The 25,618-nt window shown below is 44.9% G+C and overlaps 1 protein-coding gene and 2 long non-coding RNA genes across 4 annotated transcripts in view; 1 reads left to right on the top strand and 2 right to left on the bottom strand.

Annotated features, from left to right (window-relative positions):
* Positions 1 to 5,575: 5,575 nt before the first annotated feature.
* On the bottom strand, positions 5,576 to 8,252 carry LOC146210140 (uncharacterized). Its single transcript, XR_014708329.1, has 3 exons — positions 8,003 to 8,252; positions 7,548 to 7,654; positions 5,576 to 6,487 (listed from the first exon to the last, which is right to left on the bottom strand). It is a non-coding gene; the product is annotated as an uncharacterized LOC146210140 (long non-coding RNA).
* Positions 8,253 to 9,365: 1,113 nt separating this feature from the next.
* The window catches only part of LOC146210123 (uncharacterized), a 374,427-nt gene continuing 358,174 nt past the window's right edge, over positions 9,366 to 25,618 (top strand). The window contains exons 1-3 of one of the 2 annotated variants that reach the window (XR_014708320.1): positions 9,366 to 9,888; positions 10,334 to 10,408; positions 20,586 to 20,680. This is a non-coding gene — a long non-coding RNA (uncharacterized LOC146210123). Of the gene's footprint in view, positions 10,409 to 20,585; positions 20,681 to 25,618 lie in introns of those variants that run through there. The other variant, XR_014708325.1, reaches the window with a different exon arrangement.
* On the bottom strand, positions 20,616 to 21,669 carry LOC146210139 (uncharacterized). The gene is made up of 2 exons (XM_084608113.1): positions 21,280 to 21,669; positions 20,616 to 20,824 (listed from the first exon to the last, which is right to left on the bottom strand). The coding sequence occupies exons 1-2, from the start codon at positions 21,398 to 21,400 to the stop codon at positions 20,616 to 20,618; spliced, it is 330 nt and encodes a 109-aa protein (XP_084464239.1). The 5' UTR covers positions 21,401 to 21,669.

The raw sequence follows: 25,618 nt of genomic DNA, 5'->3' as shown, positions 1-25,618 counted from the left end.
TAAACGAAAGCGTGGAAATATTTGTGTGTCCATCCTAACTCCCCTCATGATGACTACAAAATCCCAGTAAACAGCAAAATCCATATTTCATTAGACGTGATTCTTTCTATTTAAGTCCACTATATTTACTGGAGGTGCACCCATTCCCCAAGAGAGGACTTCGTTCTTTTGGTACCCTATCGTTTCAAAATTATCTGAATAACATTGGCCATCATTAAACACACTGAGAATTATCCTTAATAAATACTTCGGGCCATCAATCTCTAGCCCAAAATCTCGTGTGGACTGACTGTTAATAAATACTGATAGTGACAATGTAGACAGATATAGATAGTGAATTATAAATATAGAGAAAGCAGATTACCCGATTCGAGGTCCCTCTTATATTCCCGGAGACAGTGAACTCAGGAGCCTGAAGTATAATGTAAATGCATCATTTTTTTTAATGCAGTGTGCGCTTTGTAGCTCGAGTCCGCGTTAGTCCTTTTTCACTTTCTAAATCCCCCCCTCCCCCTACATGCTTTCTCTAGCCGATTCGTTTTTCGTATATTCTTATAACCCCGTTCAACTTTGCGACAGTTTTTCTCAATGCCCACAGCTCTCAGCGCCCCGGCTTCTCCCATTGCTTCCTTTATTCCTGGCAACAGGTTTTTGGCCCAGTACCCTAACCCAAACTTGTTCAACCTTCCTGTTTCTGCCGCCACATACATACACCGACCGTATTTAATTCATTCATTCATTTTGTATCTACTTCAAGCCGAATCGCTCGCCATTCATGCTCTGAAGTGTGGTTTTAATTTTCTCAAAGCATCTGTTCCCGTTTTGAGCACACGACGCGCTGCAGTCGGTGCTGTTCATAACTGAACCAGATATTTTTTCTGCTGGGCTGGCTGCGGAAGGGGCTATGCATTCCACATTCGCCCTGTTGTAATGCAGCTTGAGAAAGCTATGCATAGCAATTGTTGAAAGCAAAACAAAAGACGCACAAAAACAGCGGCGACCACCCGAAGCATGCACACATTGCGGCTGCCAGGTCGCCGGCGCGGAGCCTCGACACGGCGCCGAAACAGCCGACCAACTACGTGCGAAGGATTGCGCAGACAGCACACCTTTTTCTTTTCTTTATATGCCGGCCCAATCCACCTGTGCCTGCCCACTGGAGTTTCTTTCTCGTACTGCTAATAGATGGCGCTAAAGTAGCAGCAAACAGAAGACCTAACTCTGGCAGAACGGTTCCTAACAGCACTCCAAAAGAAACGCTGCTCACGGTTCCCGATGGCTCACTGAACCAGCGGCTCTCCAAAAGAACCACTGCTCACTAAGCGACGGCTCTCCAAAAGAGTGGCCGCTCAGTGAGTCGCCACTTATTCTCGCTCTTAAAAAAGTGGCTCGGTCAAAAGACAGTCGAAGGCGAGGAGATGTTTGCGAGGAAGGGCGGGAAGCATGGCCTCAGAGATCACCCCTGCAAGCGTGGGGATGATCTTGGAAACAATATGGGACAGCAGACGCTTTCTCACAACACTAATAGTAGATGGCGCCGAATTCAGAGGATAGGGAGCCTACATGTTGCGCCGCGGCGCCCGGCTTAGGGTGGTGACATCTCATTCTAGGGTTCCCTATTTTGGCTAAAAACGGCAGTCAGGCTTGGTGGGCCGCCATGTTGGTTCCCAGTTAGTGCGGAAGCACTTAAGCAGGTATGACAGCGATACCACATCTATAAAGGATGATCATGCACAATGAAGAAAAAACACAGGACTCCGTCGCGCCGCAAAGGAGTCCTTTGTTCCCCTTACTTTTTCTTTCGTGTCAGTGACGAGACTTCCAGTGCAACAATCTCAGTATTTGGTTTCTAGGGAGCTTCGCAGGACAGAGGCTATCGATCGAACGGAGCTTCAAAGCAGTGGAGAGACTGCTAGAGGTTTTGAAGGATATGCAGGAGGTGCGCCTGCCAAAGACACCCTAAATCTGCGTACCAAGCTATTAACGGAAGGCTGAAAAGAGTTGGTATACTGAATAGGGTTAATAAAATCTGTCGTGCCCCAAGCAGTTAAAAAGGCAAAGACAACAGACCTCTCCCAGGCCTCAAAGAGCAGAAGCGGCTTGGTGCCTGAATATCCAAGAATGATGAGCGGACAGCACACAGAGGTGCAACAGCTGCACCAATTGCATATTTTGATACGGCTACATATTTCTGCACCAAGCTGTGCATTAAGCGTGAAATTTGCGCCATGCTGTGCCAAAATGCCCCGACTATCCGCAAAAGTTTGCCATGCTCAGTGACAACTTTCTGCGGAGGTGATATAACCAATCACGATACTTCAGACACTGTAGCATGCGTCACTGGCATTTTAGTTTTATTTTGAGATGGCGGCATGCCTAATGCCTACTCATATTTTCTTTGCATCCATGTGCTTTCACCGCTTTCCAGTTCAGTCACTGTCTCTGCGCTGAAGGAACCCTATAACGCAAATGGGCTGTTTGTGACGAGGCACCACTGCTATTGCTTCCGTGGTGGGCCGTGGTGGTACTTGTGATTTTGGAGCAATACTTCAACACTGCATTTTAAGTGCTGCATGTTTTTATGTGATGTATCTTAGTTTTTTATGCGGCTCATGGAAGTTTTCGATATCCTGTTGGTTCATTCATGTACAGCAAGGTTATTTTCATACTGTCTTGTCGATAGACTCACTTTCCCATCATCAGATAGTGCAGGAGGTGGCTTCTGTGTTTCATCATCAGCCTGACTATACCCACTGCAGGGCAAAGGCCTCTCCCATCCACTTGACCTTTGTGAACTTCTCAACCTCATCCGCTGCCCCCTGCTACGCTTTCCTTCCCTTGGAATCCAGTTTGTTACCCTCAGCGATCATCGGTTATCTTCTCTTCGCACTACATGTCCTGCCCATGTCCATTTCTTCTTCTTAATTTCCACTAGAATGTCGGTAACTTGAGTTATTTCTCTGACCCACTCTGCACGCTTCCTATATCTCTTAATGTTGCCCTCTCCCTTTTTCGTTCCATAGCCCTCTGAGTTATCCTCAACTTAAGTAGAACCCTCTTGGTTAGCCTCCACGTTTCAGCCCCATAGGTGAGTACAGGTAAGATGCAACTGTTGTATACTTTCCTCTTGAGCGATACCGGTCAGCTGCTAGTCATAATCTGCGAGTGCTTCCCAAATGCGCTCCATCCCAATCTTATTCTTCTTGTTATTTCCTTTTCATGGTCCGGATCTGCGGTTACTACCTGTCCTAAGTATACATATTCGCCTACTACTTCCAGTGCTTCGCTACCTAACGTAAACTGCTGTTCCTTCCCGAGGCAGTTGAACATTACCTTAGTCTTCTGCATATTGATTTTTAAGCCTACCTTTCTACTTTTGCTATCTAGGTCATCAATCATTATTTGCAGTTCATCCTCCGAGCTACTTAGCAAAGCAATGTCATCAGCAAATCGCAGATTACTGAGGTATTCTCCATCTACCCTTATCTCTAACTGTTCCCATTCCAAGTCTCTGAATACTTCCTCTAAGCAAGCTGTGAATAGTACTGGAAAGATCGTGTCTCCTTGCCTAACACCTTTCTGTATGGGAATTTTGTTACTTTTTTATGCAGAACTATGATTGCTGTGCACCCACTAAATATATCTTGCAGCACTTTCACATACGACTCGTCTAACCCCTGATTTCGCAATGCCTGCATCACCGCCGAAGTTTGTGCTAATACAACTGGAGGTGGAACATGTGAAATTTATTTCGAACATCAGAAGGTCGAGAAACGCACAGCAGCCTAGCTATTGAATTCCATAATGCCGCAGTGGAGCCCAAAACTGCCAAAATTAACATTTATGCATGCTGCAACATTGAAGTACTATAAAGTATGCATTGTGCATGAAATACATAACCTAATAATCGTCCACCTCTCCTTAATCAAAATATTGTGTCAAAGCCACCGCCAGTCCACAAGAAGTATAATTCACAAGCCGAAGATGTGCTCGCTCATCGGTTTTCTTTGCTTAAAACTTGCTTTCGGCATTTGCCATTTCGCCTTTTGGTCGGCGTTTCTTTTTGTCTTTGTTTCTGTATTTGCTTTTTAATCAACATTGTCTTTGCACTGCGCTCGCTTCTGGACACAGGCTGATCGCAGTCACTGCTTCAAATTAAGCTCTTTCGTAGCTGCCCTCGCACGACACAAGCTGTGGATTTCGCAGAGAGTAAAACAATGTTTTTTGAGCCTTGCAAGCAACATAAAGTCCCATGATTAAGGTTGTCAAACCGTGCTAAATGAAAAAAAAAAGAAAAAAAAAAGCATATTTTCTAGCTTTTTTTATTTAGCCTCTTCAATTTTATGACTCGCATTTTTGTGTGTGTGATAGCATGCCTAGCAGTACAAAAAGCTTATTTACAAAAATAAATAGTACAAGCAGCATCGGTGATAGGTGGCCTTTGCTAGACTTCCTTTGGATCACATTCATACAGTCCGATATTCATACCTCTTCATTCTTTTGTGCCGAAAGTAAAGTTTCTTCCCTGTTTAACAGCTCCAAAATTTGAATCAATGTTTTTTTTCTTGTGAGCTGCTCCAAATATGAATTTTATTGCTCTAAAACGAAGATTTTGCTGCTCCAAAAATCGCTACAAATCTTATTTGAGCTTTTGCACCCCTGAGTACATCCTTTTAATGAACCACAGTGTGAGTAATCAGTAGTCTTTCTTGAATGGTTAGTAATTGGGCTGGCTCACTATTTCCTTATCTCAGCATCATTCCACATTACAGCAATGTGGTGGGTTCGACTTCCACTGCCAATTTTCTCAAATGTGTACCAGCTATGGCCCAGCCTGGTGCTTGGCTTACCAGGGCTCATGACTTAGGAAAGGAGGAAAAAGGAACTGCACGTGGGCTTCTGCTGCACGAAGCGGACTTAGGGTTGTCTAATGGTAAAACGAAGCGAGAATTTTGGTTCATGACCCTTTTCCTGAAGTGAACTAGAATACCTTTCCCAAGCATCTTATCCCAGAAGAGCCCAGAATCAGGCAGGGAGAAATCTTGTACCCACCAGCACCAGGATTGAAACCGGTACCTCCTGAATGTGAGGCAGATTCTGTCACAAGGCCATCATGTCTTGGTGGGGTAGTAGCCCTTGCTCGGGTTCTTGTTCTAATGGTGTTCAACGTGGCTTTGGAAGATCTTAAAAAAGCTTAATGATCGTTCATGAATTCAGAAAGGCCTTGGTCACAGGTGCGCTGGTGTATGCAGTACATTTTCGTCTTTTTTTTTTTTTTACAGGTGTCATTCCGTGATGATTATGGTTAAAAAATAATACTAAGTTTGTTCTTGAAAGAACTGACCAAGCTAGAAAAAATTTCATTGTAAGAAGACATCAGTGCTCAGCATACTCACCAATGTTCTTAAAAAAAAATAATAATATACACTGAGACGAGCTGTCTGAAAATTTTCAGGAACCTCATAACTGTGCTTTTTATTTCTTAAACTTAGCCATTGTCAAATATGTTAAACTAGCATGTAGAACAATGTTTCTGATAGTCTTTACCTGAACACACTCACACACACACAAAAACTGGATTGGTGAAATTTTGTGTTTTGCTCTGCACAAATTTATTAAGCGGCAACAAATTTCATGGATATATATTTTATAGACAAACAATGCCATGAAAACTAAAAGAACAGTGGGCAATTAGATTATGTACTGACCAAAAATATTTTGTCATTTTTGTTTTCTTGGGGTATTGTACTAAACTTAAATCTAACATATTGGACCAGCCAAAGACACACGGGAACACAAGAAAAAGAAATGCTGCGCATTCAGAAGGTACCAGGTTTGATTTCAGGTGCCGCCAGGTACTCAACAGTTTTCCAATTGGTACAGGATTTCCCCTGACCTGATGCTTGGCTCTTTTGGGGTGAAATGCTTTGGAAATGGGTCTCAGACCAAACAGTGTTGTCCCATGTACTTCTTTGTATTGAGTTCCCATGTCCTTGGCTTCCCATGTCCATGTCCAGCAAGTTAGGTTTGCACCCCAGGAAGCACTACAGATATGTCGCAATAATACTAGCTGTGCCCCCGGGGCCCAACAGGGTAGGCACCTGGATTCACCCCTGCTACCGTGGTAAATATGCTCTCAATGACCTCATTGGATTTTCTCCCTGTCCATTGCCCGGACAGACTGTTTCCGTATTAATGGGACATAGATACATGCTTTAGTGAAGGCCTCCAGAAATTTCAACAACCTTGTCTTTAAATGTGTGTCAACATCGCACAGTTCACGGCATTGCTTTTCGCCTCCATTGTAAAGGGACTGCCGCAACCAGGATTTCATCCCGTGTCCTTGGGTTTAACAATTGAGCACCCTAATCCTGTGCCACCGCAGTGGCTATTACCTATGTGGGGACGGAATCAAGATGATGAACAAAAGCTGCAAATCGCCTCCAAGGGATTCCTGTTTCAGCACACGCACCAGACAGGGAAGGGCCTGGAAATCAGAGCAATGCAATAAATGCCGGCTCCTGGGAAAGGTAAGACATGAATGATCCCGCTGCAACACAGAAGGAAAGTATAATGCTAGTAGCTGTCGCATGGCACTCACATGGAAACATTTAATGTTCTATCAGTAAAATAAATTGGCCTCAACTAAAAAGAGCAAATAACATTTGCCCCTAGTGTCAGCAGTGCATTTGCTGTTTGCAAGATAACATATAGGAAAGCGTGAATATGATTTGGCAGTGTAAACCAAAGAAACACGGAGATGAAGAAATGATAAAACAAACTTTGCATTTCCATGTGCGTTCCTTTCGTCCTTGGCCTGTTCGCACAGCCAAACCACACTGCAGTGGTGTGCCAGCTAGCCCATCAAAGCATGCTACTGGAAAGCTCTTCGAGCAATTATACAATTCTATTTTCTACCATGACAGGCCTACGTGGGCACTAGTATCTCCATATGGAACAGACTGGTTCAGCCTAGTCCCACCTTGTGCACCTGAATGCCCTCTCACTGTATTTGACAGCTACTGGAAAATATGCACCAGCATTTATTTTGTTAACGCGCTACAGCTGAAAGAAGCGATTTCACCAGCTCTAGTCAGGAATACAAAAAGGATCTATACAATGGCCACAGAAATAGCACTGTCACTGAGTAGATTTGCTGGTGAACATTGAAAAACATTTTTTTTACCGTGCCCATGAACAGCAATTACCTTGTATGGTACACAAGACAATATACAGTCATAACTAGAAACAGAATTTGAATTCACCTAGGGTTGATGCAAAAATGTCAACATTAATATTTCACGCTTAGCTAAAATGTTATACAATTGTAGTCGCATGACCGGGTTAGTCCTATCTAGTGGTTAGAACAATCCGGCAGATATGTACTGGCACCCCCACCCCCCTCCCCCTTTTCTACTGCTTTGGCTGTGACGGTGCTGACCGAAATGCATGCCCAGTGCCAGCTTCATAAATAAGGTCACTTCGATTTCATATAGTAGCGCTCTTGTGGAGCAACCTGTTTTTGCCAGCACACATTTTGTACCCACCTTTCATGAGGCACAAGGCATTCATGGTGCAGGAGAGCCCATGAGCAGAAGCTGCGACGTAGCCAAGATCCCAAAATCGCTGTGCAGCAAGAGTATTTCGGCACACACTGAAACAAAAAATAGAAATGGTTGCTCTTGCTAAGACAGGGCTATTCGGGAGCAAAACGGAGGCGCACTCGAAAATGAGCCGCCGGCGACCGATCGAAGCACGGATATTGAAGAGACTGCTTCCTGGCGCACGCAAAAGAGCTTCGTAGATCCTCTACGAAGCCACCGACTCACAGCAAGATGCCGAAAAAAGAATTGAGATCACTTAGCAATAACGCATCGATGCAGAAAAACTTTCCAGACAAGCTGTAACGTGAGAAGAGCGGCGCCATGAGCTCTCCTAAGTTGGCGAGGAAAGTACGGGATGCCGCCGTAAGTGGTTTGCGCTGCATTTTCGCTGTACTTACGAAAGTCTGAAGAAACTTGCAAGGATGGGTGCCGCCCAGTCTATTTTGCAGAATACATTCCAGTCTGGTCAATCTGAAACAACGCGGCGCGAACAAGCCTCCCGCTCAGTGTTGCCAAATGTCGGTGAGCAAAAGTAGCTAGATGGCAGCGTGAAAGTAGCTAAAAGTAGCTAAAAAATCTAGCAAGGAGCTAAAAGTAGCTAGATGTTTTTCCAAGAATTTTTATTTTATATTTTAGATATATAAGACATTTATTGGCAGCTCTACTATTGTAAAAATTAAACACAGCTATCAAGACATGGTTTCCTGCAGGCGACTACATGGCGACTAGGCGACTACGCATGACAAGTGTTAACGAATTTCGAATGGTAAATGTGCTTAGGTTTCGATTCCGGTAATTTAGGCGCAAAGCGTTAAGGCTTGCGCGCTAAGAAAAGACGACCTGCGAATGCATCACTGCTCTGTAAACATGCAAAGGACTTTTCTCTACTTTTTGCGCGTACACAGAGGTCTATAAACGGAGAGTTAATGTTTAATGGCTGTCCGGCGATATCTTCAGTCCGTGACTCGGCGTTATTCGGACCGGTGGGCCTCTTGGCCTCTTTCATTCGCTCGGCGCTTACCGCGCATGATCCGCAAAGAGAGTCGAATTAGACGGTCGATTCCAGGCGCCTTATGGTCGCTGCGCAGGGAACGTTAAGAGTTTAAGTAATAGGAATGCGTACACACATGCACAATAGTTTACCGCGATCACGGCTTCGATGCTCATCGGAGCCCGCGCTGCGCGATAGGCGACACCCGTCAGATGCTGCGCCTCCGCATCGCCTCGCCTCTGTTATTTTTGCTTTTTCCCGCTGAGGCAGACAGGGAGGAAGCTCAGAGGCGGTGAGGCATTCCTTCGTGCCAACACCTTTTATTGCATCCTCCTCTCTCTTTTCAAGTGTTTCCTTCTTTCTCGCAAGTACTCTCAAGTTTGTCTGGTTTGCGTCTTGTTTAAAAACTATCAGATAGCGCTGCAGTTTCATCATGTGTAGCGTCTGTGGAAAGATTTTTCACGCCAGAATAATAATTTCCCGAAATGTAGCCAAATTTAAGCTAGATTTCACCAAAATAGCTAGGTTTGTAGCTAAATTTTGAAGAAAGGAGCTAAAACAGCTACTCGTAGCTAGACTAACTTTCTTGGTAGCTAGTTGAGTCCAAAAGTAGCTAAATCTAGCTACAAAGTAGCTAAATTGGCAACACTGCTCCCGCTTGCTTGTACCACTGCGCGCCAAAATTGAAAACGGGGGGAAAAAAAAAAAAAAAAAAAGCAACTGCGGCTGCGGAGGCGGCGATGAAAAAAAAAGCGTCTGGGTACGAGAGTACACGCAAGCAAAAAACAAAAATAAGCAATTTATTACGTCACATCCGCCAGATTATAAACAAATCCTCCTCGCCTACCTTCTTTCTTCTCGCGCATGCGCAGCTTACCAAGATCGCGCGGTGGCGACCGGCAGGTTGCCTGAACTTGCAGAGAGCCGGCTCCGTGAACTGCGCATGCGCGCCCAGGACCAAAGTGGAAAGGAGAATAAGTTGCTCTTCTGGACGGATGTGACGTCAAATAGCTTTTAGTGCTTGTTTTTTTTCTAGAAGTAAGCCTCAAACCCAGATGTTCACTGAGCCGCCCAAAGTATGGCTCAAACAAGGAAGGCTGGCGCGCTTTTCAGACAACGAGCATTTGCGCTTTGCGAGCCCTAGGCACCCTAGATTGTCTTTCATGCGTCGGTCTGCTGCAGTTTGCGGGCCACCATCCCGGTAGATGTCAACTCGGTGAAATGCGGATTCAGTTCGTGGATTATAGCCTTAAATTCAAGGGCGCAGCCCTCGGTGCAGTCCTACTGACTGCGGTGAGTCGTACATACATGCCCGCGAACTCTAAGTAAAGTATTTGTTGTCTTTCTGCCATCGCCTTCCTTGCAGCTTCTTTAACGAGTTTTTTGCACGGCAGCGCAAGCATGCATTATCCTCAATTATTGACGTGGCGTAATCGCGCTAGCGCGCGACAGTCTCCGGGCGAAGGCGTGAGGAGACGACGAGACTGCTTAATGGCGTCCACGATCTCGTTTCATTGCGCTTGGAACAACTTCCATTCCTGCTGCTGTGCACCGATCGGTCGCCGGTTGCTGTTGTCTTCCGGATGCACTGGAGTATTGGGACATATGAGGCGACTAAAAGATAACGTAAAACTATTTCTGAGTTCGCTTATATTTGTTTGGGCAGTATAAGGCATTTTTGCGTGCGCCAGCGTGAACGCGCTGGTTTATAATCGGGGTTTTATTGCCTTCCTCGCAGCTTCAACCGATGGAGCGCGATGGAGCGGCTCGGCCCATAGAAAATGTCGGGCTTCTTTCGGAAAACTGTTGGAAGGTAAGTGGCACTCATCGTGCTGCAATACATGAGTAATATCTGCGGACTGCTAAAAGGGGGGTTGCTGGCCAGCTGAGAGAGTTTAAACGTAAGTAGGCCCTGTGCGGACTGAGCCTCGAAGTGCAACAGGCCTACTGCACAGCATGAAATGGCTACAAAAGTATGGTTATATACATGACCGAATTCATGTGCTTATTTGCTCAGACCCTCCACTGTCAAGTACTCACACTTATTTCGGTGTATGCAGCAATGAAAGTGACTTCATTACTCCTCAGCCAGCATAGGTTCATGCCTGTGACAATATCTGTCCTTTTACTGCCGAAATAACTGCATTGGTGGAACTCACTGAGCTTGTTTATATAGATTTAACACTTTGGATGCATGTTGCTACTGCAGAGTTCCCTAATATATATATATATCTTTTGCCTGCTCCAACATAAATAGTTGGCAGTGCTTGGCTTCAAGCTGCTGACAAGGCCATTGACAGCTTATTTGAAAAGAGAGCAATAATTAATCTGAGCTGGCATGTTTTGTGGGAGAGTGAGGCACCATTGCGAGTACCTCGTAATCCTGTCAAAAAGCTTGGCAGTTGCTGCTATAAGCACTCTCCATTGCAGTTCCATTGTTCCTTCCCGAGGCTGTTAAACATTACCTTAGTCTTCTGCATATTGATTTTCAAGCCTACCTTTCTACTTTTTCTGTCTAGGTCATCAACCATTATTTGCAGTTCAGCCCCCGAGTTGCTTAGCCAGGCAATGTCATCAGCAAATCGCAGATTACTGAGGTATTCTCCATCTACCCTCATCACTAACTGCTCCCATTCCAAGTCTCTGAATACTTCTTCTAAGCAAGCTGTGAATAGTACTGGGGAGATTGTGTCTCCTTGCCTAACACCTTTCTTGATGGGAATTTTGTTACTTTCTTTATGCAGAACTACGGTTGCTGTGCAGCCACTATATATATCTTCCAGCACTTTCACCCCCTGATTTCGCAATGCCTGCATCACCGCCGAGGTTTCTACTGAGTAAAATGCTTTTCGTAATCAATGAATGCTATGTATTGGGGCTGGTTATATTCCGAGTACTTTTCTATCACCTGGTTGACAGTATGAATATGATCGATAGATAGAGTACCGTTTCCGAAACCCTGCTTGATCCTTTGCTAGATTGCAGTCTAAGGTTGTCCTGATTCTATTAGCGATTACCTTAGTAAATACATTATACGTAACAGACAGTAAGCTGATCGGTCTGCAATTTTTAAGGTCCTTAGTGTTGAGGATAATGTTTGCAGTGGCTTGTCACTGCGGTGCAAATTCTCCCACTGCTTTCGTTGGGCTTCGTCTTTCGGGGCTTTAAACAACGAAAACGTCCATCTGTTCAACTCACGAAATCCAGGGTACTCGGTCTTACAACGTGGCACGTAGCAGTGCGTGTCGCTCTTTTGGTTTTTTTTCTCCATGGCCTGCATGCGAGCCATTGTTTGTGCGTACGACACAATGCAAGGAAGTATAAAATGTCGAAAAAGATGTAAAAAAAAGCAGATACAGCGTACGTGCACAACCTAACTGACAGCAACCTACACGGGCTGGAATATAGGAGCGTCCCCTTTGAAACGGGGTGGTAGCAGTAGCTATCATGCTCATTTTTCTGCCTATATCTTAATTATTGATTTAGAATGGTTAACTAAACCATCATTCTATTTATTAAATTTTGTTTGCTGCCCATCTGTTACTTTACTCTGAGCTTCCCGTACTTCGAAAGATGCCCAGCCCATATCTCCCTGTACCGCCTCATTTGTGGTTTTGCCGTGGGCACCTAGTGCTAATCGTCCAACGAATCTCTGATTTATTTCTAATGTCGACTGTACCTCTGATTTTAGGCACAAAACCGCATTTCTGAAAGTAAGTCCGGGCACCATAATTTCTTTCCAAGTACCCCTCAAAACCTCATACCTGTTGTATCCCCACAATGCCCTATGCTTCATTATCCCGGCATTCTTTTGCCCTTCGGCCTTAAGTGATTGTTCATACTTTCCAATGTATGCCAATCCTTCGTTTATCCATGCCCCCAGATATTTATATTCTGCTACTCTGGGTATTTCAAGGCCTTGTATTTTAAGACCCTGATCGGTTGAGCCGTTGAAAATCATCAGACCCGACCTAACTGCGCTAAAACTGAAGCCTAGAGCGTCCCCTTCGTCTTCGCAATACTTAACTAGAGTTTGCAATTCTTCCAGACTCTCAGCTAGCAGCACAATATCGTCTGCATACATCAAACCGGGGAGGCGCTGCTCTACCGCCTTTCCACCTAATCTATATGACAGGGTAAACCTAGGTTACTGCCTTGTATCCTCTGTTCCAGGTTTATCATATAAAGCATGAACAGCAGCGGTGATAGAGGACAGCCTTGTCTTAATCCTTTGCATACATTGACACTTTGACATCTTCCGTACTTTTTATCCCTTGCCACATAATTTCTACTTTGTTATCCCGGTATATTTCCTGTAGGAACTCTATTATCTTATAACCGATACCTTCTTTTAATATGTTCCACAGGAGTTTCCTGCTTACGTTGTCGTACGCCCCGTTTATGTCCAGGAAGGCCAAATACAAAGGTCTATTTTCCACTCTAGATATTTCGATGCATTGGGTAAGCACGAACAGGCTATCATCTAAGCGCCTACCATTTCTAAAGCCGTTCTGAAGTTCTCCGAGTATCTTGTTACTTTCTACCCATGCTTGCACCTTTAATTTCACCGCCTTCATGGCTAACCTGTACATAACAGATGTTATGGTAATCGGCCTGTAGGATTTTATGTGCATCCTTTCTCTTTATAAATCAAATTCATTTTACTCTGCCGCCAGCTGTCCGGAATTTGCTTATTCGTTATGACTGTTTCCAGAGCTTTTAACAACGTTTCCTTACTTTTTGGACCAAGTTCATTAATCAGCTTGATCGGAATTCCATCTATTCCTGTAGATGTGTTTTTAGGAATATATTTTTCTGCCTTTTTCCAGTTTAGATTGGTCAGTTTTAAGCTGCTTTGTATTCTGCTACCTTGTGTTGCTTCCTGATTTGCGGAGATTACCCTATCGTCGCTCTTAAGAGACTCGGCTATAACTGATGTAATGTAGTTCACTACGTTGTCTCCCTTTAAACAATTTCCCTCGTTATCTTGAATCCGATCCTGCCTTCTTTGATTCTTCTTCCCTAGCCAGCTTATATGGATCCAGAATTTTCTTGCTCCGTCTCTAGAGGCATCGTGTATGTCAGCCATCCAGCGATCGGTGGACTGCCTTATTTTACTTTGGACGAGAGCCTGTACCTCAAGTTTCTTTTGTCGATATGATTCCCATTTTTGTCAATTTCCCCCTGAGATACCTGTGCTTTCTTTGCCACTCGGTGTTCCCTTGAAGCAGCCCGTCGTTGTTCAATAGCTTCCCTGATTTCCTTATTCCACCAGCTCCGTGGCTTCCTCTCTCCATTCCAGCGGTTTGCTACTTTAACCTCCTTAATTTTCCTCCTTATGAGTAGTTCTACCTGTTCATAATCCCAGTCTTCCATGGGGCTTTTCTCTATTGCTTCCTCTATGTCTGTTGCTATCTGCGCTATTGGATCGTCGTTTAATTTTGCGTGTACATTTTGTCTAAGCTCCATTTCTCTTTTCATCAAGGGCCCCATCTGCAGACTATTACGTTTATGATCACTTCCCAGACTCCACTCCCCTTCTTCGTCTATTTCCATTTTTGTGACCTTGCTATAAATTTCCTTAACAGAAAGGGCAACAGCTCTCCCGTAGGCTGCGCCGCGCGCTCTTTTCACTACCCAAAGTATTCTTATTCTAGGCACTATACTTCTCTGTTTTCAACAAACCGCCATTAAACCAACGACGTCATTGTAGTGTAAACGTCACTTCTGGTTTATGACGTCACATCCGGCTATGACGTTACTTTCTCTGTGCGTGAAAATAGCCACTGCCGATTGCGCGAGAGGAAAAGCCATAGAGTTAATACAAAGACTTTGTCTTTGTATTAACTCTATGGGAAAAGCTGCCCCATGCGTTGGTGACGCCACAGCATTTTCCGGTCGCCGGCCGGCGTCGCGTAAAGTGACGTCACGGCCTCTCCTCAGTTTTTTTCCTTCCTCCATGGGTCATGCCATAGCCTGGGGCCCGATCCTCGATATTCGCCTTTTCGGCCATGTTGTGACGTGCCCGTGACGTGAAAATTGAGGCGGTGCTAAAGCGCGTGAACACAGAAATTGATGACGAAATTTAAAAAACAAGGAAAAAAAGTTACAAAAAATAACGCCGTCGTCTGCTACTTGGCGCCGATTACAAAAAAGCCAACGCTGCGATGCCGAGAAGCTGAAGGGTCGGTGAGAACCGTGTTTACGCTGCATATACGCGTCGCGCGGCAGGGCAAGGCTGAGGAGATAGTGAGATACTTACATATACGTTGCGGCTGTACTATACTATTAGTTACGGTCGTTGCGACCACAGTGCATCATAGTACATGTACGCTGTCGGACGTCCAGCAGCAGTATAGGCTGAGCGAACGGCGGTACTCGACGCAAACCCCACAAACAGCCGGTCAAGTGTGAGCGATGCCTTACTTGAGATGAGTGCATGAGGCTAGCTGTGCGTAAGTTTCATTTATGGACTTAGTCGCGCAGAGAAATCGGCGAGTATCAGGATCGAGCTTTGCACATTCACTTCTCAGCTAGTGGGTATAAAGAATTTGTTTACGAATACTGAGAATTGGAAGTGCCCAGCAGATTTTCGGGCTGCAGTTGCCACTAGAGAAGAGACACACCTGTTCGACGACAATGCTGGCCTTCTCAAGGTATCACTGTCGTTGGAAACTGCCTGCGGCAGCCCACTGCTTCCATCATATGTTAGCAAGTCTGCTACGGCTACGTGTCGGCTTCAGTGACGTAGCGTGCTAATGTCGGCCCGGTGGAGCGGCGTAGCGAAAACACGCATAGTGGAGAGCTCGATTAGGCCATATATCTGGCGATCTTAGCCTGCGCTGACGTCGGACCACATTTAGCGCGTTAATTACATCGAAATGCGATCGTCATGGCTGGGCAACGCACATACTGCGGATCAGAGAGCCGAGCGTCTATAGTCATTATTGAGCCATCGCGGCTGGGACGTTTTCACGCTGCCGCACAGGAAACGTTACCGCGAATTTCGTCACAAAAATAAGCAGAGAAGATTTTCTGGCAGCAATCAAAATGAAATAAAAAGTGTAGCCAAATGCCCACTGGCAACAACAGGTTAGCTTTCACGCTGATGGCATTTAATGTGCCCTGAATTAGACATAGCACGCTGTATGCACATTTCGCCGCATGCAGAGTGTGTCACTCTGTTGTGGCAGATGTATTACCTCGTTAAAATAAAAAAAAAATATTCTCCTTGGTTTCTGAGCATGTTGCATAAAAACATTTTATAAAAGTAGCAACACTGTTCGTCTGATGCAGGTACGCATCACACCACAATGTCACAAGTGAAACAAAATTTGTCAGGTACAGCCTAGTTCCTTTGCTACTGTTTACCAGTTTTGCACTTGCAATAGCATCTGGCACTTTCTTTCAGTGCAGCAAAATTCTTCAGAGGAGAGAAAAGGGTGAAGAGGTCGGCTAGAGAAATGCCTTCACATATACTATTTGACGCTCAGGAAGTGAAGGAACAGACATGAATAGTGAATATGATATGATGCCTAATTACAATGAGCTAGATGCAGTATGAAAACCATTTTCTTGAAGCAATTGTCATTGAATGTAGCATTCATGCACACATTAACCAGTGCACATGCTACACAAAGCCCGAACCTGTCTCTGAGTGAAGCAAGGGAGCCAAAGGGGAAAACAAGCGTGACTTAAAGGACACCGTAAGTAAAAAGTAACAGCAACAAAAAAGAAAAACAGAAGCATGCACGGGGACAATATTAGACAAAAAGAGGCATGAATTGCAAGGCTGATGTGGCCTGCAGTACATTATTTTTAGGAGACACAGCAACGCAATCGGGTGGTGTTCTGGATTTTTTGGCCAAGGTTCATTAATGCCAGGTGATAATACTGTATGATTTGTATTGGCTTTGCCATCCCCTGTGTGCTCTTCCAGCAATGCATAATGTCCAACGCGCAACTGTCTAACATCCACTCTCTACACTCTGACTCAAAAACATGCTCAAATGAACCTCACCTGAATACGGGCATAAATATGGGAATAAAGCATGGAATTTACTTTTTCGATATTCTGATTGCATATCATTGGAAAACTAAATGTGATGGCTTGTTTAAATGAGTGTATGATTTGCAGCTAGTGTGTCTTGTATGCATGGTTTTTCCAACAGGTTGCAGTATAGCTTCTGTCCTTTATTTTGGCAAAACATGCACACTTCAAGAGACCTGCTACTCACGTAACACATTCCCTGTAGCTTTAAACAGCTCGTCGTTGACTAACAATTGGTGTATCATTTGCTTTCGGTACTTTTTGGCATTTTTTTTTACACGCACCTGACATGAAGCCTTGCTTATAAGAAAACTGAAAATTACAATATACAAAACAATACAAAATTTATTTACAGCACTGCACACTCTACAATACACAGCCTAAAATGAAAGGCTGTCACACATTCAAGTAATTACAGTATTGTACTTGTACAGCTCATCGCCATATCTGAAAGGTGGCACGGCCTTGGAGACCAAAGAAGAGAAATTAGTTATACAAAGCAAGGGAACACAAGATAGGGTCAAAAACCCATTCTCCAAGTGTTTGGCCCAAGATAACCCCAGCACCAGCAAAGCAAGCACCCACTGTTTTACCAAAGAGTACCCAACACCACTGAGGATTGGTCCCCAAATGCTCAAACCACTAGGCTGCAACTACAGTCAAGGGATGCTATGCGTTCCGCAGTATTACCAGTATCAAAGATTATGGAACTCAACGTCATTTAAATGGTAGTCGGCACCTGGGACAGAGCAAGTATTCCCTGATTCTCTTATGGACAGGGCAAAGGTAGTTATAGTGTGTGTAAGAATGATTTTATCTGTGCATAAATGCCTGCCACAGCTAGAATGTTCCCTTTATGCAGTCTACCAAAAAGCAGAAATGTTTGTTTCAGGAAGACAAGCCTTAAGCATTATTTCAGCAAGTCATTCAATGTGACGGCTATCAGGCAAACCAGCACAGCACTTGAAAACTTCATGCTCTAAAAACAATTGTGGGGACACGCAAGCTCAGCATTTACCGCTATGACACAACAGCTTTTATGGCTCCTGTCTGCAGACTCTCATTCGTGTGAATCGACTTTGCTACTGCTAACACCTAGTATTTATTCTATGATACATATCAGTAGCGTATACCTGTAAGTTATCCAATTATGTGGAAGAGCACTTGTCTAGATACCTATAAAGCCCACTCTAACCAAGCTGTACGGATGTGGTTCCATGGCCTAAGGGTTGCCTGTCTTATTACCCAAAGATCCTGCAAGGTTTATCACCTCACACATTCATCTCAAAGGTGAAGCCAGAGACATCACATTGAGTACTCGGCCATGTCACCTGTCTGAAATGTGCCCAAGATTTTCCCCTCACAACGTCACATTTTGTGCAGAAAAGAGGCTTTAACGTTGCTGCATCAAAAAAAAAAGCAAGAAGCCAATAGCTGAACATCTACGCTACATTAGGCTCTGCTGGCTCGCAAGACATTTGACCACAGTGCCAACGGCCAAGTTATAGATGCAGCTGTGGCAGAGGCTGTACCACAGAAACAACAGACGAATGTGGTCAAGATAAAATGAAATCGCTTTGTTCACAAATTCTTCAATACATCATGAAAAAGAATGGCTCACTTATGGATAGTATGACGTCTACTGTGTTCAATAGGATTGTACCTTCAGGAAGTTACCTTTTGAATGCAATCTTAAGAATATATTGTGGTGTTCAATTTAGGCTGTACACATAGCAGACGTGCAAAATATGGAACACATTCTGAGGGTTAAATGAGAGAGGATTGCTGAAGCTGATATAATAGGAAAGCATAGGGATACTAGATAACGTAGAAAACACATGTGACAATAGGATAGGTGTAAGTGAAACTAGTGCAGCTGTCACTTATGAGAGCAAAAAGTTATACAACTCAGTACTAGCACAATGGTACAAAATGTTGAAAAGTGATGATGAAACACAAGTTTCCTTGAAAGTGCTTCCACATAAATGAAATGAAAGTGATTGGCATAAAATTTATGCCCCTTCCTTAAAATTCTCAATTTAAAGGTCACAAAGAACGATGAAGATAAGGCTACAAAAGCAACTAACAGAAAAAAAATAATGAAGCAGTTATACACAGCTGCAATCATTCGATAAACATCTCGAGTGATGAAGCCATGCTCCAGTGGCTTAGAGCATGAATATGTGAGCTTTACGAACCCTCTTTTAACATATGTGAGTGCCGGAGGGCATGTGGCAGCAGCAAGAATGTGTCAAGAAGCAACTGGCCCAGATAGCAGCCTCATAATAGGGGTATGGAAGGTCTACACACAACGCTATCATGGAGGGAGATATTTTATGGAACAAGATATGTAGCAATGCACAAAAGGAGCAAAGCATTTTGTAGAGCTGCAGTCAAAAATTTATGAAGGACAATCTTATCAAAAAGTTTTCATTTCATTCCTATGCTTGTGCATCATTATTGTGACTATGGGTTATATAGTGAAACATGAAATGTCAAGCAATTTATCTCGTACACAAATGAATGCATTCTTTCCCCTGCGAAGCCACCTTCAAGAACTTTTGCCAGTGGGTGCACATGCACATCAATATCACCTAGTTACAAAATAGAGAAGTCAATAGTTGCCTTTGTGAAAAGCTGAAGAATACAAAAATGTTCATTGATAGCCGAGCCACACAAATGATGCAGAGGTTAAACAGGTTATCTGGGGTCTTGATTAACATGACTAAAAAGCATCGGTAATTGCAGTGCAAAGTGAAAATGGCAAATTTTGCAAAAGTGGAATCTAAAATTGCCAAAATGGGTTGACAAGTTGGCGGGGCCCTCATTTTTCGTGCATACAACAATGAAAGACAATGACCACCAAATAGATGCACAAATTATCCTTGGGAAAACTAGCTGATTGCTGTTCATCTACATTCAGCATATGAAGGAAGCAATAGAAAACAAGCATAAAGGCAACCAAATACAAAGAAGCACAGCTCACTTCACTCTGCAGTTTGTGGAAAAACACAGTGGGCACCTCACGTTTCACCCTAGTAGCACACAAGATAGGTGTAACGAAATGGACTCTGCTATGGTAAACGACTGCAGACACATCCACCAGGGTACACGTATGTCAAATATTCTCACTGAAGTAGTATGTCGCAGACTGCTTGCTTGCCACAAACACCAAAGTGAATTGTGAACTATATGTGCACGCACGTCCTACTCAGAATGGCACTTCTGGAGGTAGAAGGAGAACGTTTTTGTACCTTCCTGCGTTTCATTGACATGAAGCACTTAATAAAATGCACACTGAGTTTAAGCAGAACACAAAAAAGCAAAGTATACAACAAAGAATGACAGCTCTCAGCGAGGGCCACAGCACTTGTAGAATACACTCAGTATGTCTACAGATGGTAGACAAAAAATTATAGCACCAAAGAAAGGTTTGGTTTGGTTTGTGGGGTTTAAAGTCCCAAAGTGACTCAGGCTATGAGAGACGCCGTAGTGGAGGGCTCCGGAAATTTCAACCACCTGGGGTTGTTTAACGTACACTAATATCGCACAGCACACAGGCGCCTTGCTTTTCGCCTCCATCGAAAAGCAGCCCCCGCCCGCGTTTTTGGGAACGGTAGTCGAGCGCCGTAACCACTGCGCCACCCCAGAGCTGAACTTGGTTCTTGCACATGCTATCAACAAAATGTACACCAAAGAGATGGTTATATCTCAAAACCACAGAAAAAATTAAGACTTGGACGGCTTTTCAGCAGTATGCTATCGAACATGAAGCAGTAAGAATGTGCACATTGATCACTTGTGGCATATATCAAAATCATGACAGCGAGTGAAAATCTCAAGTGCAGGTGATCAAGTTGTTCCTGTCCGAGTTAATATAAATGTTGCACGTCCTCTTCCTTGTACTTGTTGATGTTCCTGCTGCGATTACCATTTGCAGGTGGCGTCAATGTCATGTGATCTGCACACACTACAAGCTGTAACGATCTTCAAAAAGAGCTGTCCATCTGCATAGCACTTCACATCTGATGTGGCCGTCCAGGGACAAGGCGTGGCCTCCCAGATTATACAAGCCTAGCAGAGAGGTTAATGATGTTGAATATGGCCCCAGGACTTCTCGCCCACATGATGACTCGGATCGGAAGTGCTGCAATGGCTGCACAAGGTCCACACGATCACCTGCAAATGTTTAGTGCCTAAATTATATGCGAATAAAATATCAAACACGCATGGCACAGGAACATTCAAAATCATCAATGCTGCAAGCTAAGCTGCGGTAAAGTGTAATCTATGAATGCAAGAAATGGTCAGTGCAATACCTAAGTGAACCATTTCCGTAACAGGTAAAGACGGGTTGGTGGCGGAAATTGTAGTGCGAAGGTTAACATTTTCTATTTTGAAACTAAAGGAACGACTTATATCAGGCGATTTCACATGTCTTTCCTTTCTCGGTCGTCGAAACCATTAGCCAAGAAATCTTGACAACTACGAGCACACTCAGTTTTTTTTTTTTTTTCGCCGCATGCGTCCTGTAAGTATTCTTTAATCTTCAGTCATTTCCCGCCTGTGTACAACTTGAATGCGAATGACGCTGTATGAACAGTCACCTTTGCAGGTTTTCCTATTGCGCTTACCTCTGTGATGCTCGACGTGCTGCAGCATTTCCAGCAGATTGACTGCGTTGCCTTGCTGGTCGACACCCATCGAGAAGCCCGACACATTCCAGGAGCTCGTTGCTCGGCCGAACGAATACATTTCGTGCCATCCTACATCAGAGGCGTTCACCACTGCCGATTCCACCCGAAACACAGTAGCTCAACAGTTCAACACTCCGAGCGCAGGGCAATTCTCGCCTCGGAGCTTGCAAAGCCGCCACACTACACTCCTCAGATCTGACTGTACTGACGAGCTATCTTTCAAGACAATTTGACAGCATTGCTGTGCTGCAGCAAATCCTCGATCACTACTTGCAGACGACGAACGGCACGAAGACCACTCGTAAGCGTACCTCCCTCCATGGCCGCCGCCATTGCTGGGTTATTATAACCGCGCAGACCAATAATTTCTTACCATGGGAAGAAAGGGTTTGAAATAAGAAAGCAGTTAGCGTCGTCACGCGGCCGCACGCTTCTGCCCCCATTAGAGATTGTCTCAAACGTCCTTTATTTCATACGTGCTCATAATTTGTCTTTCTATTCCGTTTAAAAAGCCATACAAGGTGTATATAAAGTTATCCTTTTACTTTTAATAACAAGCTAAGAAACTACGGTAGGCTAACGGCTGCATAAATCAGCTTGCCTGTCGCCATAGTCTCATTAGCATAATTCGGGCACCTCGCCACTCGGCGAAATTATGGCGGCCAAACGTCATCATTTTCGGTAATGGCGGCACGTCAGTCCGTCAGTTACGTCATGACGCGTCAATTTGACGTTATCTAAATATGCTTGCGTATCACGTGTTTCACGTGACATAGCTCCAGCCAATCAAATTTGAGCATCCGCTCCTTCCCAGTATGCCATTATTTTCATCACATTGGTTAACCGAGCATAAGTGTTCTCCAAACCACCATCACTAACTTTGCTTCCACTCCAAAATCATTCGTATTTGTCATCCAGGCAACAAGGATAGCTCCGGTTGAAATCAATTCTCACGGCTACGTCATTTTGACGTAACCGCTAAAAGTGCTTGCCTCAACTAATGGTTTCGCGCCAAAAGTTTGAAGCACGTGACTTTTTTCAGAGTGGTCAGTTCGAAACCCACCGCCGGACACCCACCGGTAAAAATGGGTACAAGCGTCCCCCGGCCTGGCGCTCGGCTTTTCCAGGGGTGTGCGTTTGGGAGAAGCTCCGTAAACCCCGCTGCGCGCCCCTCCTCCGCAGTGGGCCCAAACCCAGTTTCGAACCTCGCAGCCTGCAAAGGTGGTTCTGTTTGTCTTTCAAAGGTACTTCCTTTGACCCCTCACCTGAAGTGCTCCCTTAGAGCCTCAGCTGCAGCAGTCCTAAAAAAAGGCCGAGGCTGGAGACACGCCCGTGGCAGCAGCCAACCCCACACACGTTTCTCCTGCTGCCACGCACGGAAATACGTCACACTCACGTGACCCGCGCATGATGACGTCAGTGGATGCGCGTTTTCGTTTAAAATGGCGCTCTGACAGCTTTAAAGGTGTTAATTTTGTTGCGGCGGTGTTAATTATTGCTATTGGTACGCATGAGCTATTTTGTGTTGTGAGTTGTGCGGTAAAGGCGAAGTGTTGCACGCGCGCAGCGAGAAAAAGTCAATTGCTGCGTTCCTGTCTCGTGTAAGCTTATACTACATATTTTGGCGACGATGATGTTAGCTTAATCCAAGACCTCGGCGTAGACTGCTGACCGTCCATCATGAGCTTTTCAGGTCTTCAGCCGCCTCCGCCCTTCCGTGGGAGTAATGGAGGCTGGCGTCTGGTGCCTCCACTAGATACCTCCACATTTTCTATACATTGTCGCTGTCGTCCCCTTCAGCACCTACCGCTGCTGCCTCACACTCCGGTGACGATGCTATCTTTATACTGGCGACGCATTACAAATCTTCCGTAAATGTGATCGCCGCACGCCACCGTTTTCACTGCAGAGTACAAACTGCCCGAGAGATAGCATATGAGTACATCGGTGCTCTTCGCAGCCTTGTCGGCGACTGCGGTTTTGGGAGCTTCGCGGACATCATCAGGGACCAGCTGGTGAAGACCATTAGTTACTATTTCAGTGAACGCCATCTCCTTCTTGACTCTGTCGCGCTAGACAGTGCCAGCAAGCTTCCTGTGAAGCAAAGGAGCTATCAGAAGAGGTCGCACCAGTACAGCGCGTGGGATGCGAGTGCACATCAGAACGGGTCCTTCAGGTCCCTTCCATCAAATGCAGTTGCCACCTATGTAAATCTTCATCTGCACTTCCGGAGTGTTCGCGCTATCGCCGCGGTTCTCCTGCCCACTTGGCGAACGACTCCACATGGCAAGCTCGCAAACGAAAGTGTCGTCGGTGCGGCGAAGTGGGCTATTTGGAATCTGTCTGCAAGTCGTCTGATCGTTCCAGTGAAGTGCAGAAAGTCGAAGATGATTCTTCCAGCAGTGCTGCTATTGTTCAGGTCTCTACTGTTCCTCTGCAACCTGTTGCTTTGCCAGGCAAGCTTTGGGATAAGCCTGCTATTGACATCGTGGGGCGTTTCGACCAAGCTCCTAGTAACTGTCGCTTTGCAATAACACTCATTGACTATTACAGTAAATGGCCAGAGGCTTCTTTCACAACTGCCACAGTTTAAGAATTGCTTCTAGGTACATTTGTTCACAAGGATTACCCTGAGGAAATAGTGTCGGATCACAGACCACAATTCTCATCCTCGGGGTATACGTAACTGCTACTCCTCAGTTTATGACCCTTAACCCAATGGACTTGTAGGACAGTTTAATAGGGTTTTCAGGGCATATGTTCATATGGCTCTTTGCGAGCAACGTGACCTACGTCCGCTATTATAACTCTGTGTCTACCACTGTGCGCCACATTCCACGACAGGAATCGCACTAGCCATCCTAGTTCATGGCCAGATGCCTTGCATAACACTTAACGTTGTGTGCCTGCCCGGATCAGTGCTTCTCGACTGATCATACAAGAGCGCTGAAGCTCTATTGCCAGTGGCTAGAGCAGAAGCAAGCCAAATATAAGCTTTATGCAGACCAGCGGAGTGGAACCAAGCACTATGACTTTCAGATTGGCGACTAAGTGCGAGTTTGCAAGCCGATTGTGTGAGGCAAGCTGGCTGCTCGGTTTCAGAGCCTCGAAGAGTTGTTGAGCGAATTGGACCAGTCTCACACCTGCTGGATGATGGGCGAGTGTGGCACTCGTCCAAATTATGAGCTGTTAGAACAGTTGTTCAGCGCCAACCTCCGCCCTCAGCTCTGATGGCTCTCCCCGCTAACATTTTGTTGCCCACTGACTGCACCCGAGTGTCGACCAGTCCACTACCAGAAACGCAGACCAGAGTCCAACCTCGCATAACCCCAATAACGGAGATGTTAGCCCGGGAACTTCCTCATTTCTGGCTTTGCCCGACACAGAACCGACAGACCCCCCTCAACCAAAGTGTGCCTCAACAGCAGCAACTACTACTCCTCTTCCTTCTCCCCGCAGAGTAAATGTGAAAAGAAGCTTCCCGCAAGGTTTAAAAGACTGTGATGTATTAGAGGATATTTAGCCATTTGCCAGCAAGGTTTTTTTGTTTTTTTTTTTAAGTGCGGTGGAAATGTGATGAAGACGGTGTTGTTGCACATGTGTACGCAAGAAAACTAGGAAGTGAAATACAGAACGGCTGGAGAGTAGTCAATTGCTGCATTGCTGTCTTGTCTACGCTACAAGTTGCATTATGTTTCTTTGGTTCGAACCCGGGTGCTTCAGAACGATAGTTGGTTATGTAAAGTGTTGCTCAATTCAGGTATAGGCATTTGGTAGGAATGAGCTAGTCTTTTGCATATATTACATAGCCCTTCTGGCCTTTTGTGCATATTGTCGCGGTGCAAGATAAAGGGATGTTCCTTACTTTTGCTAACCTTCAAATAGTGTGTCGTGTGGTGGCTGCATGGTGACTAGGACAGTGAATTACGTTGACCAATATTTTTCATCATGTCGCAGTCACGATTTTGTACGAGCAGACAGAAATAGCTAAAGATGTTTGCACGGGGCAAATGACATCTATGTTCTCATTTACCAATTCACTTGACCGGTTAGCTTACGGCATTGTCGAGAGCAAGCCTTTGGCGTAAATCGCTTTCTTTGCCATTCTTCTGTGAGACCAGAACAAGTACACAGCTAATGTAAGCCAGACCACTCAACTTCTACACACAAACGATCGTTATAGGCAGGCACTGCATTGTGTATCCAAGGTGGTGAGGGAACCATATCTGGTAGACTACCGTAGGCCTGTTCCTTGGCTGGAGTTGCAGAGGCGCTC

The sequence above is a fragment of the Amblyomma maculatum genome, chromosome 1, assembly GCF_055883805.1.
Source record: "Amblyomma maculatum isolate TAMU_Amacu chromosome 1, ASM5588380v1, whole genome shotgun sequence".
Taxonomy (NCBI): domain Eukaryota; kingdom Metazoa; phylum Arthropoda; class Arachnida; order Ixodida; family Ixodidae; genus Amblyomma; species Amblyomma maculatum.
This window is presented reverse-complemented; position numbering and strand designations above follow the sequence as displayed.

Excerpts from the sequence above, each read along its gene's own strand:
- LOC146210139 (XM_084608113.1), bottom strand. The coding sequence starts at position 21,400 with ATGTATTCGTTCGGCCGAGCAACGAGCTCCTGGAATGTGTCGGGCTTC. Across the intron at positions 20,825-21,279 it reads GCACGTCGAGCATCACAGAG|GTGATCGTGTGGACCTTGTG; the intron begins GTAAGCGCAATA and ends AAACATTTGCAG.